Below are 17,716 nucleotides of genomic sequence, written 5' to 3' on the forward strand. Positions count from 1 at the left end.
CACTTGCAATCATGAAACTGCCAAATTGACTCTCATGCTCCCAGGACATAAATGTTCTCTAAAGCCATTCTGTCCTATTTTTTATAATTACTTCCATAAGCTATTCACAGTAGTTGTGATTGATTCTGAGCATTTTTATCCATTTGTGTTTTACTGAAACATGTAACAAAACAACTTAAAGCCAAGCCTGCATAGTACCAAAAGCAGTCCAAAAAAAGTGAGAAAAATAATACTCGATGATGTAATATAAAATGGAGAATAAATCATTAATATCCACGTGGATTAAAGTATTCTGGGACTGAGAGAAAGATCTGTGAGTAAAGAGCCTGCTGCTCGAGCATGTGGACCTGAGTTTGGGACCCCAGCACTCATGTGTGATGCTCATATATGTCATACATGAAGCTCACATGTGTATCATATATACTCATGTGTATATGACAACACATACCCATAACCCCAGCACTGGGAAGGAAGAGAGACACATGGATCCCACGTCCTTATGCTTGTCTGGCTAAAACCTCAAGCTCCTTCAGTGAAATCTCAAAATCAGAAGGTGGACAATGATAGAAGATACCTAAAGTCAATCTAGGCTTCCTCATAACCAAACACAGGAAATTACACACATGCATGTGTGCATACACACACACACACACACACACACACAAGTATTGAATATATGGATGTAATCATAAGAAATTCTCTAATACTGAAAAAGTTAGAACTTAGCAATTAAGAGAATCCTGAAGAAATATTAATGCTTCTTTTTTACAAATTGCCTCTGACATAAATTCAGAATATTTTATAGTCATGTCAAATGATGTCAGTTTAAGAAGAAATTAAAATGAGATGTCAGTGTTTTTTTAAAAAACATAAAAAAAGATATGTAGATGGTCCTGCAATCGAATTCTTAAGATGGTGATGTTATCATTAGCCGTTTTATATTTTGATTGTTGGTGGGGGATGACTTTGATTGATGTCTGTCTTTAAATATGTTTGATCCTCAGTTTCCCTGCTTTTAAATTGGTTTTAAAAATCCTCCCCATAAATGATATAAGAACAAAGGTTCAAGTGACTACCTTTGATCTTCTCTTCAAAAGCTAACCTATATGGATTCAGAATTGATTTTATTCCACATTCAGAAAATTCATCTTAGGAGGGGCTGGCAGGTAATACATTAAACTATTAAAACATCTCCTTGGTTTTTTGTTTTGTTTTCTTTTTTTCTTGGATATTTTCTTTATTTACATTTCAAATATTATCCCCTTTTCCCAGTCTCCCCTCTGGAACTCCCCTAGCCCATCCTCCCTCCCCCTGCTTCTGTGAGGATGTTCTTCCTCCCACTCACCCACTCCCACCTCACCTCCCTGGCATTCCTCTACACTGGAACATCGAGCCTTCACAGGACCAAGAAGGGCCTCTCCTCCTATTGATGCCAGACAATGCCATTCTCTGCTACATATGCAGCTGGAGCCATGGGTCCTCCATGTGTACCATTTAGTTAGTGGCTTAGTCCTTGGTAGCTCTGGGGGGCGTATGGTTGGTTAATATTGTTGTTCTTCCTATGGGGTTGCAAACCCCTTCAGCTCCTTCAGTTCTTTCTCTAACTTTTCCATTGGGGTCCTCGTGCTCAGTCCAATGGTTGGCTGCAAGCATCCTTGTAATTCTTAACTTATGCAGATTCCTTTCTCTGGAGGTGTACAAGAAGTGGGAGTTTAAATTTAAATTACATGAATTAAAATTAACCCAGCTCAAAACTTCAATCCCTCAGTCCTATGAGCTACACCAGTGCCCATACGCGACTCCATACATTACCACCATGTCCTACAGAGAGAGCCTCTCCCTGGCCACCTTTTATACTTGCCATTGTAGCTTTTCCTGGAGGATTGGAATATGCTACAAAGGGAGAACAATGGGTTTAAATAGTTCATTGACTTTATAAAAAGAATGAAAAAGTATTCAAGAGACATGCTTGCTTGTTGCATACAATTTGCGCTAAATGTATCCACATCATGCTTCCTGTGTGCTGTTGGCATCAGAGTTTAAGATGGTTGGGCAAGGGCTAGAGAGGTGGCTTAGCGATTATAAGCATTGACTGCTCTTCCAGAGGTCCTGAGTTCAATTTCCAGCAACCATGTGGTGGCCCGCAAGCATCTATAATGAGATCTGGTGCCCTCTTCTAGTGTGAATGAGGACCGTATACTCATACAGTAAAATAAATATTAAAAAAGATAGTTGAGCAAAGTTACACAGAAGCAGTGTCTTAAGACTGTGATAGAACTTAACTACGTGCTAACAAGCAGCACATGCTTAAAGCATATTTTCTTCCCAGAAGCGGCAGCAGGTGCTATTGAGTTACCAGCAATTCCGCAGAACGTAGGTATATACCTTTGCCTGGGCCCTGAGTATTCATTCATCTTAAGTAGTTTTCACTCTTCTCAGTATTTTGGTTTGTCCTGCTTGCATACGAAGATGCTACATACATCTCGTTGTCACCAAAAGTAAGAGTGTGATCTGTGTATGTTTGCATTTAGGTTATTTTGTCCATTGAAGAAGGTTACAGACTTCCTGCTCCGATGGGCTGCCCACCGTCTCTGCACCAGCTGATGCTCCACTGCTGGCAGAAGGAGAGAAACCACAGGCCAAAATTTACAGACATCGTCAGCTTCCTTGACAAACTGATCCGCAACCCCAGTGCCCTTCACACGCTGGTGGAGGACATCCTTGTGTAAGATGCATCATGTTGGTACTTTTCCCCCTGACAATCAAAATCGCTTTCAGGCTATAGGCAAGAACAGCAGAGAGAGGGAAGGAGTTTGCCTTAGTTGCTGTCTAATTGTTCATCCTCTATAAACCTTATTGTGTTTATTAGCTGATCAGATAAATTATTAACATGAAAGAGAATATGGATTTTTCACGAGAAAAAAATTTCCCTTCTTTTCTATCTATATCTCATCTGTATTACTTTATTCACATTTTTCTTATGTGGACCTTTGAGATATATATATCACAGATATGTATCAAATATATATATATTCCAATATATATCAAAGGTACATACACATATGTGTGTGTGTATGTGTGTCTTTCTTTACTAATTTTTCTCTATCTTTATAAATAGAACTTTTGTGCATGTGTTTGTCCTTTCCAATTTTCTATCCATTCTATGTTCCATCCCTCTGCTTGAATGGCAAGCAGGACAGGGTGATTTGTGAATCACCAAAAGTGAGGGTGTTCCCTGCTGGTCTGATCACACACCCCTTGTTGTTATTTTCCTCTCCCCAGATAAGAATAAGACAGGTGATGAGAAAATGAAGGCTGTCCTACAACATTTTATAACCTTCAGTACAACTAAGAAAATCCACTCTCTTCTCTCTGAAGAACATTGAGAAGGAAGAGGAGAGTGGAAGCAAAAATAATCCTCATCTCTGTCTGAAATATTGCACTTGAAAGATCATCAATGTCTTCCTTTAGACTGGATTATAAATAACCAAAGCACACCTTCCTGAATTACAAGACAGCTACAGGATATATCGACACTCAACTGTGGGTCACAGGTTTGAGTCCGTATAGGGTTTCAGTAACACAAAGAGTAGCTATGTAAGGGCTAGTTGAAACAGGCCTTTTTTCACAGCCAGGCATGTAAGAGTTCACCTCTAAATCACTAATTGGCAGTCTCAGCAAAATGAAGCCAAGCATGAAATAGCTAGTGATTCAGGTGTTGCTGCAGCCAGTCTCCTCTGAGCAGCCCAGCACAGGAAACTATAAGGAGGATGCACAGGAAAGAAAAGCACGTTGGATTTCATCATTAAGGCAGTGGTCAGCCACTGAAAGACATTTAAGCAAGAGAATGATATAATCACAGTTTTGCTTCTGGCAAACCACTAGAGTGTTGATTTAGACTATGAATGCAAAACAAGTAACAAGATGGGAAACGGGGCCATGTGTATCCTTTTAGAAACCCAAGCTATGAAAGTTCAAGGCCGAAATTATAAAATGAGAATAAAGTTGAGATCAGGAGAAAAGAGAATGAATTTATTGTTAGGCAACACGTACACCATGTAATGCCTCTCAGTTCCCTGAATAAATATGGAAGGAAGAAGAAAAAAGGAGGTATTTGTCAGGTTTTTTTTTCCACAAAAAGATAGGTGGCTTCTTGCTCAGAGAAGAGGAACAAGCTTTGCAGCAGAAATGAGATGAGTTGGAGCATCCTGAGTCAGAGATGCCTGTGGGATAGTAAAGTGAAAATTCCATAGGTACATACATATAAGTTGAATTCAAGGTTAAAAAAAAAATCTGGGCTTTTGGACTAGAGAGATGGCTCAGCAATTAAGAGTATATACTATTCCTGAGTCACTTTCCAGTACTTATAGGACAGCTCATGACTTCCTAAAACCTGAGCTACAAGATATACAACCCCTTCTGGCCTCCATGGGTTTCTACACTCATGTGGACGTACCTACATGTAGACACTACATATAGTGCACATACATAATTATTATTCAAATATCTAGGCTAGATCTGTATATTTGAAATTGACCAGCATGTAGATTAAGACGGAAGGCATCAGCGCAGTTAAGGTAACTTACGACGAATAGAAAGAATGCAAATAAGCAGAGGAAGAGAAGGCAGCGATATAGAATGCCAAGATTTAAGACAGGATCCCAACATACGATAAGCCAATGAGATTGATAAGGAAGAGCCAGACTGGTAATGCAGGAAACAGGGATGGGGCCACATTGTGAAAGCTAAACGAGAAGATTCTTTCAAGGAATGTGATGCTCAGGCCCTCACAAAGCTTCAGTAAACACGACATGGAGTATGTCTGCAGGATTTAGAGTGAGGTACACAGGCTCATGGGCAGCCTCAACCAGGACAGGTTTTATATAATTTATGGGTCAATAAAGAGGGAATACAAAGCCAAAAGAAAGATCAATCCATAGTAATAACTTTTTATTTCTGGAAAACTGTCTCCTATATGCAAGATAAGTAGAGAAATTGTTTCTTGATTTTTTTTTTTGCTTTCATATTCTCTTGAAAATACACTTGTTTGTGCTTTACTACTGAGAGAATTTCATAATGAAAGCACACTACAAAGTAAGTCCACCTTCATGGAAGAGGGTGTCACATCACGCCTCTAAACCCAAATCACTTCCTCTCAGCTTCTAGTTATGACACAAGATTAACAGACTTAATGGTGGCCATCGCAAAACTACCTGACTGTGAAGAGTCTATTGTCATCATTTTTAACAGACAGATAGAGCAGTTTCTCGACTGTATATTGAGACTGTGAATAATCATTTTATTTGTAAAATACTCAGGAAGAACCTCAAATCAGAAAATGACTCAAAAGAAATAAATAAAATGGAAAAAAAGAATAAATGGTGAAGGCAGATGCAGGGTCCCGAGGGAGGACCAGAGGTCCATGGTGAAATGATTGCTCTGAAGAGCCCCTCCACACACAGGCCAGGAATTGCATCATTCAAAGTTGTCAGCTTGGTTCAGTTCCAAAATCTAATCTGTCTGGAACAAATAGAAATTTTTGTGAGTGATTTTTCTATCCATGTTCATGACACAGACACACAAACTTTGTTTTACTATATTTTTGTTTGAGAAACAATGAGCCAGTGTTCCCGGGGTACTGTGCCTGCAACTTATCATTATTCTTATTATCACTCGGGCTTATAAAACACAGGATGGGTTTTCCTTGTCTTCTCCCAGCTGCATACTCCTAATACCATCCACACAGTCTGTTTCCAATCCCAGAGAACTGAGGCACTTTATTGTAATGAAAAATCCTGGTTGGTTTTGAGTTTACAAAATGATGAGGAGCACCTCCATGTGGAAAGCCTGTCCATCTCCCAAGTTCCAAGAATGCTTGCCTGTCCCAGATGACCGCTGGATTAACAAAACATGACCATCAATCTTTGCTACTGAATGCCTCTCAAACATGTCAGTGGGGGAGACAGTTCCGTGCCTAAGAGTGATTTGCTCTGCAAACATGGGCATCTATCTGAATTTGAATACCCAGCACCCACATTAAAAAACAAAGAAAAACAAAACAAAAAACAAACAAAACAAACCGAGTGTGGCTGTGTATGCCTATAGCCCTAGCAGCAGAGATAGTGATAGTAGAAGTTTAAGAATTTGTTGGCCAGGCAGCCAGCCAAACCAAAAAGCAAGATTTCAATTCAGTGAGAAATCCTGCTTCAAGGCAGTAGGGCAAAAAATAATAGATTTGGTATCCTGGTCTGACTTCTGCATAACCACACATATGTTCATGCAACACACATGTATACACACATGCACATGTGCACACACATACACACATACACATGTGTACACACACACACACTAAAAAGTCTGAGTATATGACACACAGCCACTCATCATTAGACTCTCCTTTTCTCCCGTGTCCCCACACTCCAAGTTTCTCTCATCTCTGCACTAACCCAGACATCACCCTTTCATCAACTACATCCCCATGGTTTTTATTCCACTATAATTGCCTTTTTCTCAAAAAATTCACCTGAGAAATTTTTGCTCTTTTGCATGACAAGAGTAATAAGTGGAGGGAAATTAGGATGACTAAATATAATGAGGAAAGTGAAACCCACAGTTTAATAGCTTTATGCTAGGAAATTAGAAATTTTACAAATCCCATTGGTAGCCTTTCCTTGCCAACAACTGAGTATCTATAGGAAAGCTATTGATCCAAGGCTTTCAGGGTTGAGAAAAGGGGTTCTGACTCTTGTCTTCTGATGACATTCCTTGGCCTGATGCTTCCCATAGGCACATTCACATTTCGTTAGAGTTCCAATACACTATTTAAAAAAGTATATGGACGTATATGAGATCATGGTAGATAATATAAGAATGTCCTTAAACCCAAATAAACTGCTAAATAGATTTTCAAAATTACCATCTTGATGGAGGCAGGCAGCCTTCCATAAATGCAATATCAATATACTCTCATTAATGACTTTACAATAATTTCTTCTCAGAGTTAGTTGTGGTTGTCACGTGGTACATAACCGATGGGAGCAGCTTGAGATCAAGGTTATGTGTAGAAGAGCATTTGAAGCAATGCCTGGTTCTACTCTGTTCCTCTCCCCTATTTGTCATCTCTGCCACAACTCTCAGAATCAACCTTGTAGTCCCCAATTCCAAATAGGTTTAGTCCTATAGAAGCTGGGGATATATCTGGCTAGCTGAACTTTAATAGTTGCAACGTTGCTGGGCAGTGGTGGCGCACGCCTTTAATCCCAGCACTTGGGAGGCAGGGGCAGGCGGATTTCTGAGTTCGAGGCCAGCCTAGTTTACAGAGTGAGTTCCAGGACAGCCAAGGCTACACAGAGAAACCCTGTCTCGAAAAACCAAAAAAAAAAAAAAAAAAAAAAAAAAAAAAAGGTGCAACATTACCTGATTACCATACTCTCTCCCTCCCCCACCCTATGCCATCCTCCTGCACATTCATTATCCATCCTTTCCAAAGCTCCAGACTCTGATATCTGCTAAGCATACTTGGTTGCAGCCAGCTAGATGCATTTTTTGGCAGAGCTGCAATGCAATAGGGAAATAACATTGATCTCTTGGTATACAGAGATCACTGGTAGAGCCCTTAACCTAAGCTAGCTTCAAAGAGCAAAAAGAAAAAAAATGGGGAACGGAGAGAATGGGGGACAGGGATAACATTTCCAATTCAGTCCCAAGCCCTCTGCAAGTCACTGGCAAACAATTTTTCAGATTTTTGTGCTTTTTAAACATCAGTTCCAAAGATGGTATCTGGAGATAGCAGCACTTGCTCAGATGGACCGTACTGGTCTATAATACTCGATGGGATCATCGGTCATGTTTGCCCCAGCTAAGGCACCGTGTAAATGTTCTCACTATGCTCTGACTACGGTTAGGAATCTTGTAAACTTGTGGTTCTTAGGAACTTTAACTCTTATCTTCCTTAACTCATACAAGTGTATGGTTGAAATTTCCAGTGAATGAGAAATGTAGGAGAAAACAGTCATACCAGCTCTGTAATAATTCTGCTCTGGAAAATGAGGAGAAACCTAAAACCGGATGATAGTGCTATGATCTTGCATTCCGTTAGTAATTTTCAACAATGTAATATACAATTTTCCATCCATTTTCAAAAGATTTTTGACAATACGGCCTAGGTAATATACAATCGACATCTACAAAATTGTCTATGTCCATATCTAACTCATTGCAAGGGGTTTTGCTTTGATTTTTGTTGCTTGTAATTTGTTGATGTTCATCGTACAGAAATAACTGCCTGGTCAAACCTGTGTGGACACTGCACAGTCATCAGATTTGTGGAAGGAAGGTGGGATGTGAAGCATTGATCAGAAGCTGTGAAACTTCTTCCTGCCTATTAGATCTAAACTGAATGAGCTACTGGCCCAAGATGATTATAACACTGCCTGGTACTGTGGTGATGCTGATACATATCCTGTGCTATAATCAGTGCTGCTTGCTGAGACCCTACTGTGTGCTAGTCATTGTACCTACTGGGTACTATCATTACTTCTTTCCTTAAGTGTCACTACTACTGCTCCTGCTCCTGTGTCTCAGATAAGGAAAAGGAGACTTGAGGAGGCTGTTTGTCAAAAGAACACAAGAAGTAATCATGAGATTAGTAGCAAAGTCCACCAACACCAAAGTCTATAGTCACTCAGATGATGTAGTATTGAATAACATAAAATCTCCAGATGATGTTTCTCAACCTTGCACTGCTCTGAACATATGAGTATATGAAAAGAAGCTACACTTTTATTTTTCCAGTTACATTTGTGCTAAATAAGACTTCATAGGGGAAGTTTATTAAAAGCCCCTTAAAGTGTTTTGGTTGTAGCACAGCCCATCACTTTATATTTTACCAAGTAAATACAAAGATGTAGAACTCATACCCTCCACCATAGGGACAAAAAGCAGAGATATCCTCATATATTGCCAAAGCATCCTCCTGAAATTTTCATTCACTTGAAGAACACTAGTTGAGAACATGTACAACTATTCTAATGTAGAAAGACGAAGGAAATAGGGCAAGAACATAGTTCCAGAGTTACATCCTCGGGGTTTTCTGTAGACTGGGTTTTCTGGTGCTGCACACACATGTGTTTCTCCTTTCTGCTTGTGGTGACAGGCATTGCTGGTCATCATGACTTTCCTCCTCAGCTCAGATACTGCCGCTCTTGTGCAGAGCTGAGGACCAGTGCCACAAAGATACCGGCCTCTGTCCGTGCACTACCCATGCATGGGATGTGATGTCTGTTCTCACTCTTCAGTATTTCCTCAAAAAAGGAATCTCTCTTTGAGGCTCAGTAACCTATTATTCTCTCTTTAGGGACCATGTGCTGGGTACTCTACTCAGAATTGTGAGAGATTATTTTAAAAGCATTATTCCTGCCATGAATTTATCTCTCCAAGTATTCATAGTTATAACTTTTATTTTTCCTCTACATGTTTACCAGTTATCAATTTTATTATTCATATTAAATAATTCGAACAATTAAAAAACAGAAGAATTACTAAATAAAAATCTAAAAAAAAATAATGATCACACTGATTTAACAGAAACCAGTGATCACACTGCAAATACTATTCATTATTTACCCGTAGACATTAAGGAAAGGCATGATATATAACATGTTTCTAAGCATTTGATACTTTAGGATACTTTGAGTCAAATCATGCTTTCATTTCTCATCTCAAAATTATTTCATCAATTAGTGATCAAGTTAAATAACAGGCTCTATTGAGAAGAATGCAATGTAAGATCTTGAATAACTGGAAAAATGCAGAGTAAAATCTTCTTTCAGTGACTGGATGGGTAGTGTATATATTTGAATGTTGGTACATAGATTAACCAGGTATAGAGAAGAGCAGCTGCAGAGTCATGAGGACTTTGTGTGAGCGTGGTACTATTCCGAGTGCTGAGAGTACAGACATGAGCCGCTACGTCCAGCTTACAACATAGACTTAATGTGAGCGTCTGGCTATGCTATGAAGATGTTTCAGGCGAGCAACTCCACTAATCACCAAAGAGCGGAGATTTCCACAATCTCAGCAAAAAATAGACCGCATTTATCACTGTACAGGTTTGATAAGAAAGGGCATTTATTGTTTATTAGGCAATGTTCTAGAAAATTCATGTGAGGATGATAGTGCCCAACTCGGAAAGCCAGAATATAGCAGCATTTTTCAACTTCAGTATGAGATTAAGTGAAATAAAAGTTCCCGCACAGCAGCCCTGAACAATATGGAACCTCTGACCTTCCTAAATCAAGTGCCAGGCCAGCTGCAGAAAAGGCCAGGGAGTTAACTGGGTTACTAACTGGGTGTGTGCGAGAAAAGAAATTAGGACATCACAAGAATTAGGGAGCAAATGTAAATGCTTTTTGATGAGGAGTTAGGCCATTTCAGTCCCTTCAAGAGTGTTTGTTTTTCCATCGTCTTTCTCTATTAATGACATAAAATTGGTGAAACACATTTCCATTCACCAGCTCCTTGAAATTGTGAAACCTTACGAGCTACTCCAGTGTCAACTCGGTGTAGAGAATGAGACTTACCTGACTTTACCTGTGCATCAAGAAGAGTGTGGACTAGGTGTCGAGGTGAATGTCTATAATCCCAGAACTCTAGGGGCTAAGGCAAAAGAATCTTGAGTTTGAGGCCAGGCTGAGCCACATAGTGAAATTTGAATTCAAACAAAGAAAATAAGAAGGGCATAAGAATATGAAAGATATGTTACTTCAACTTATTTTTGTTCCATTTTAACAATATTCTCTAACAAATAATCGCAGTTATTAGAGACATATTGATCTAAAATAAGACATTCACCTTTCTAACCTATGGTTACTCATGCTAACAGTCAATAAAGGTGTTCTAATCTTTAGAGAGTTAGCCTGTGAACTACAGCAGTATTTCCTAAGAGATAATATAGAGACACTAAGTAATTCAAGAAAGTTATGCAGAAGCTAGTTTGAATTCCCTTACATATTTGGAATGTCTATCAACAATTGGGAATTCTAAAGAATGCTGTCATTTAAAAATCTAGTTAGTATCTTCATTTGTATTAGGTGCTTGCAGAGCCTCTCATGGTACAGTTATACCAGGCTCCTATCAGCAAGCACTTGTTGGCATCAGCAATAGTGTCAGGGTTTGGTGTCTACAGATAGGATGGATTCCAAGATGGTCTCCGGATAGCCTTTCCTTCAGTCTTTGCTTCATCTTTTGTCCCTATGTTTCCTTTAGACAGGAACAATTCTAGGTTAAAATTTTGGAGATGGATGGGTGACCCTATCCCTCAAGTGGGGGCCATGCCTATCTACTGGAGGTGGTCTCTACAGGTTCTATCTCCCCTCTGTTGGGTTTTTTGGCTAATGTCATCCTGTTGGATGGGAACCTGGGAACCTCTTGCTTCCCTGGTTTCTGGGACCTTCTAGTGGTGCTACCCCCGTATACCACTCTTCCAACACACTGCTACATATTTCTATTCATTTTCCTGACCCTCTAGACTTCTCTCCTGTCTCTTCATATACTTGATCCCTCCCCCTACTCTCTCCCTCCCAGGTTCCTCCAGGGACTAAAACATCAACCAAAGAGTATACATGGATGAGTCTTCAATTTTCACCTTAGAAGTTAATGCTCTCTCCCATGTATATTTTATCAGAAAAGTACCAGAGTCAGATAGTATGTATAAACCCAGATATTATTCCTTCATAAGTTTAGACAAGTGTTTTTGCATATTAGCAGATTCCAGTTCCAATTGGCATAATTAAGATATTGATGGCAAAAGCTTGATGAAATATTTAAAATATTGATGTTCAAATTATGTGTCTTCAGATATTTTCATGTATTTTAAAAATATTAAGAACAAAATAATTGAAAGTTGGGCTAACTTTAAGTGTCTAATAAAACAGTTTAGTCATTTACTTGTGATAAGAATATTTTTTATTATTTAGTAATAATTGATTTGAATCAAATCATAAGTATATTTTTAAAGATCATTAATGCTTTGTTAATGTAAGTTTTCTATCTAAGACTGTTTAAGTGATACATTTGTTATAATGCATCTATTATATTATTATTATTTTCCTACCAAATGATTTTACAGACATCACAATATTTCTGTGTTCCCGGGTTGCTGCTCTCTTTGGTGGGATGAACCTGGGAGAGTGGCCCTTCAAAGTGAGGCAGACAAAAGTAACACACAATAGCCAGCTTTATCCAGGGTATCTGAGGGTATTCTGGGGGCTAAGCAAGGTCAAATGAGCAAAGTTCACTTGAATTCAGGTTGTGTACAGTCACAAGGTCCAGGTCACATGAGTTCAGGCTTTTACAGTCAGGAGGAGAGCTCATTCTCGGACACATTATTCTGAATAATGATGGATAAGATGATGGACAATCTGAAGTAAACCCACTCCTGTTACTATACCTGAGAGGGCCATGAATAAATCCATTTTATGGAGGAACAGAGGTCACAAAGGCCCTTGTCTTGTTTCCTTGCACTTGGCTCACAAGCTCTCAGAAATCTCCTAACACAGCTTCAGACATGGACTGCGTTCTGACATTCCCATAGAAAGAACACTACAATGTTTTACTAGGATGGCCTAAGTGCCAACTCCTCAGTTATTTTACTCTCATTTGTAAGACTAATTCCATTATCTTCTTGCCAACTTTAGCTAGTATGTGTGTGTGTGTGCTGTGTATAAGCATATATGTATAAATCCGTTCATATATATCTTTCCTAGTCATTCCAAAATAATGCTTTACATTTGCTTATTCATTTTTGGGTTTAAGATATTTTCCCTTTTTATTGGTTATTTTATTTATTTACATTTCAAATGTTATCCCCCTTCCAGGTTTCCCCTCCACCCTGCTTCTATGAGGGTGCTCCCCCACCTACCCACCTACTCCTGCCTCACCGCCCTAGCATTTCTCTACACTGAGGAATCAAGCCTCTAGAGGACCAAGGGTCTCTCCTCCCATTGATGCCAGACAAAGCCATCCTCTGCTACATATGCAGCTGGAGCCATGGGTCCCTCCATGTATACTCTTTGGTTGGTGGTTTAGTTCCTGAGAGCTCTGGGGAGTCTGTTTGGTTGATATTGTTGTTCTTCTTATGAGGTTGCAAACCCCTTCAGCTCCTTCAGTTCTTCCCCTAACTCTTTATTCTTATTCTTAAAGGATAAAAAAAATTCTCAGTTGGAGTGCTTTTGCATAGACTTTAAAAACTAAATTGGTTACAATATTACTATTTTAATAACTATCAATACTCTATTCCTTGGTTTTTTTACCCCATACTTTATTCATTTTTGCTTTATTTCATGGCTTCATATCTATGTTTTGAGCTGAAATAATTATATACTATGTTTGCATATATTTTTGCAACTAAATTCTGTGATATCAGAAATTATTTTTTAAATAAGAATATTATTGTTGACTGTTTAAAATACATAATTTGAAGTTTGATCAATGAATTCACCATTAAAAGAAGAACCATCACAGCAAGTGTGGGGCATGTAAAAGGACATAGTTGGTAAGAGGTCGGAAATGGTACATATGAGAGAGAGTTGCTACTGCTCGTGCAGGGACGGTGAGTAGACTAGGCTTCACCTTTCAAAATGATTTCATGAGAGAAAAAAATACATATATATAGAAAGAAAAAAATGTTTTTTCTAAAGGTCTATCAGTAATACCCATAGTGGCAAAAGACAGGAAAAGTCCAAAGAAATTACTGATTTGATAAAAAGAGCTTGTTCTAAGTACTTGCTGAATAAGACCAAAAAGCAGAGTTCATTTAAGTAGAGGATAAAAATATTCAAGAATATGATAAAAAGTGTAAATAAAAATGACTAAGTCAGGCTTACCTGGCTTTTTAATGCTGTGTTTCATTCCCCTGTAGAATGCCAGAATCCCCTAGTGATGTTCCCGAATATCCATTGTTTGTCACAGTGGGTGACTGGCTGGATTCTATAAAGATGGGGCAATACAAGAGTAACTTCATGGCCGCGGGTTTTACAACGTTTGATCTGATTTCACGAATGAGCATTGAGTAAGTAATTCTAGGTTTATTACTGTAATTAGATATTCTGCTCATAGATTACAAATTCACACATCCAATCAAGAAAACCTAGCATGTGACTTCTGCTATTCCTGATTTTCATTCTGGTGGAAGCTGGAAGTTACTCTTTCAGCCATTATTTTTCAAAGAACATTTGTAATTGAAGTAACTTTTTAACATTGTTGTAAATGTTTCAAAAATCCATATTGCTCTTATTCACATCATAGACATTACATCATCATAGTATTTGTTGCCTTCGTAAATTGTTGGTCATATATACTAGTAATGCACAATTAATTTATACTATCTTTATTAAATCAATCTACTATTACTATGCTGATTTAGGATCCTTCTATGTATTTCATGACAGACATTTTTCATTGTCTCAAAGATCATCCATTACCTACATCCAATAGGAGAGCTTCAAATGTGGATTAAAAATATTATAATTAGCCAGGCAGTGGTGGCGCAAGCCTTCAATCCCAGCACTTGGGAGGCAGAGGCAGGTGGATTTCTGAGTTCGAGGCCAGCCTGGTCTACAGAGTGAGTTCCAGCACAGCCAGGGCTACACAGAGAAATCCTTTCTGGAAAAAAACAAAACAAAATTATAATTAGATGAAGCCATATGAAATTACCATCATTTTAAGACGGCAATGCAATTTCTTATGGCTCAAAAAAAATGATGGTTTTAATATCAAATATTTGATTTTATTAATTCTTATGAATTATTTCTCATATATGCACAAAACAAGGACAGATGTAACAAATTCCAGTGAACCCCCCAGTAAGTTTGTGAGATAACCCATTCATAAAACAGTTGAAGCTCTATAAGCCCTGTACTTCCATCATATCTCCTACCCCTGTCACAAAGTCATCACTGTCACTATTTGGTAGTAAATGTTTATTAGTCTGTGAGTATCTTATTTCTAGGTTTCATATAAATTTTAAAATTCATACAAAAGGTTATATATTATCCTTACTTTTTTCATCTAATTTTTTGAGATTCCATTGTATAATGCCTATAAATCTAGTTCATTCGTTTGGGCTATTGTGTGGGATTTTCTTATATGCCTCACTATTTTTTTAAACTTTTATTATTACAAGTACTTTTACATTGTGCAATTTTTGTATTGATGTTTTTGTATACTTCTTAAGTGTATAAGTACAGTTGCTATAGGGTCAGAATATATATATAGCATAGAATATGCATATTTCCACTTTTATTTATTTCTACAAAATTGCTAAACTTTGCTTAATGTCATTTTTCTTTCTGATTACAAAATGGCTATGAGAATTCGGATCATGCTCACATTATAACTCTACATGTCCAGCATTTTCTATGACCATTGCAAATTTGTATAAGTACTTGAAATGTAAATAGCCATACGTCTGCAGGGATGTAAACATTCTATCTGGATATGATTGTTTTCTTTATATCACTAGATTTAAGATTATGATATATTTTATGTCAGGAAGAAGGTAAGATAAAACTATTGGTATTTGTTTACATGACTGCTTAACAATTAACCAACATCATTTTGTCAAATGCGACATGGTACATATTTAACATAGCTAAGTATTCATTTTCTCTGGATTGTCTTTATTAATTCTAGATGCTCAAAATCTCTCTCTCCCTCTCTCTGTCCTCCCCTCCTTCTGTCCCTCTTCCTGCTCTCTCAGTGATATTAGGCGAATCGGAGTCATACTCATTGGACATCAGAGACGAATAGTCAGCAGCATACAAACTTTACGTTTACATATGATGCACATACAGGAGAAAGGATTTCACGTATGAAAGTACTATTAACACCTGTATTTTGTGCCTCAGCATTTCTACAAAGAAAGATATTCCCTCTACGACTCATTCTTCTGATTCTCCAGACATCCCTTCACAACCCACAGTCTCCTGTTCAGACTATGGCTGCACACCTTCAGTTCATGCTTCCACCCTGGATTTCAATATCATGCTACACAGGTCCTCTCTGAATAGCCTGCAAATGAAACTCTGGCCCACTGCAGATTATCACTGCATAAAGATAAATAACTCAGCATGAATGTGTAACTTTGTATAGAAATGTTTGGAAAGTGTTCATGGACTTAACCTAAAGGAATTTGTCCTTAAGTGTGGCATCTTCAAAGATGTATGTGGAGTTTGATGATAGATAAGAAGGAAATAGTTGACCATTCTTCCATGTTTTGTGATCAAGTAGCTTCCAACTTGACATACTTCTTTTTCGATAGTTTTACTCAACTCTACAGGTTGTGCTGTTGTTTTATTTTCAATGACTTAACTGTTGGTGCCTGATATTGTTACCATGATTTGCAGAAACAATTAACGATTCCATGTAGTGCAATTGTGTCTGGTGTGACTACAGTTATGAAGGGCATTGTTGGGGAGGGAGACAGACAAAAAAATACTGTGCTTTTAAATCTTCTAAGGCTGGGTTTGTCTATATTTTTAAATTAACTTTATAGGGTTCTACACATTTCATAGTAGGTGATTGTTTAGAGGCTTTTCCCCCCTCTAAGTTTTTTACTAACTGTACTGTATTTCTCTAGTATGTTCCAAGAATCACCCTTGGAAAGATTGATATTGAGTCCATTGCTCTAATAGTTTTCATAGACGGATGCATGGAGTGAACATATGGCTGTTCCCTTGGATTCATCTTCACAAGTTTGAAAAAAAAACAGTTATCAAAGCATTGAGAAAGTAAATTGTTCACAGGACTTCTTTGAATAAAAGGTCTAACACAGTAGCCATAGATTTAATGGGAAATGGTTTACTTAATTTAAAACAGCTTACAGCGGTCCAAGGTAATAAATGTATTTTGTTGAGTGATAATTGGTATATTTTCCAAATTTAAAAATTCCAATATTTTATTCATGAAAATAGGTTACATGGATATGCTGAACTGTTTTCCAAATCTTCTAAGAAAAGATATCATAAACATGATATAAATAGATCTTACATTTAAGTATATAAATATGCTTACACCATCTATATATTTGTGTGTGTATATTTGTGTGTGTGTATATTTGTGTGTGTGTGTGTGTGTGTGTGTATAAACCTTGGTCTATCATAGTATATAAGAACACATCCGAGATGTGTTGTCTTAATCACCTCTGAAGCTTGCAGCAAAATATATATATTTTTCCAGTGAATTTGTCAGCTTCTCAAAATAATGTTCCTTTTGAAACAAACTCAATGATAAAATCATCTGCTCCCTGTGAAACTACAAAAACTAACATTGTGATGAGTGAAGAATAAGCCATGTATTGAGGGAAGAAAAATGTCGAGCAGCTTTTCTAAAGATACAAATTTGGTGAACTAATTTTATGTAATGTCAGAGACAAAGGTATTCCTCTCCACATCGCCAACCATACTGGGAAAGGGTAAAGCTATTTCTACTTAAGGAACCTCACTTCCCCTCTTATTCTTGTTTGCAGGATTTTCTTATTGTCCCTTCATACTAGATCCTTCCACTTCTTTTCTTTAGCTGATCCACTTCTCTTTTCCCCATCTCATTTCTGCTTAACATTTTCATTAGAAAAAAAGCATGTATAAAGATAAAAGGTTGTCTTTAGAGTATTCTTTAACTATACTGAGAAGGGAAAAGTGGACGGACATTCCATCAC

The 17,716-nt window shown here is 37.8% G+C and overlaps 1 protein-coding gene across 1 annotated transcript in view; it reads left to right on the forward strand.

The window, feature by feature from the left end:
* Positions 1–16,470, forward strand: part of Epha6 (EPH receptor A6) — a 900,945-nt gene extending 884,475 nt beyond the window's left edge. The window contains exons 16-18 of the mRNA XM_028760223.1: positions 2,532–2,725; positions 13,922–14,071; positions 15,761–16,470. Coding sequence (XP_028616056.1) covers positions 2,532–2,725; positions 13,922–14,071; positions 15,761–15,875 — 459 coding nt within the window. The 3' untranslated portion in view covers positions 15,876–16,470. The remainder of the gene's footprint in view (positions 1–2,531; positions 2,726–13,921; positions 14,072–15,760) is intronic.
* The last annotated feature ends 1,246 nt before the right edge of the window (positions 16,471–17,716 follow it).

This window comes from Grammomys surdaster, unplaced genomic scaffold (genome assembly GCF_004785775.1).
Source record: "Grammomys surdaster isolate TR1022 unplaced genomic scaffold, NIH_TR_1.0 126398, whole genome shotgun sequence".
Taxonomy (NCBI): Eukaryota; Metazoa; Chordata; class Mammalia; order Rodentia; family Muridae; genus Grammomys; species Grammomys surdaster.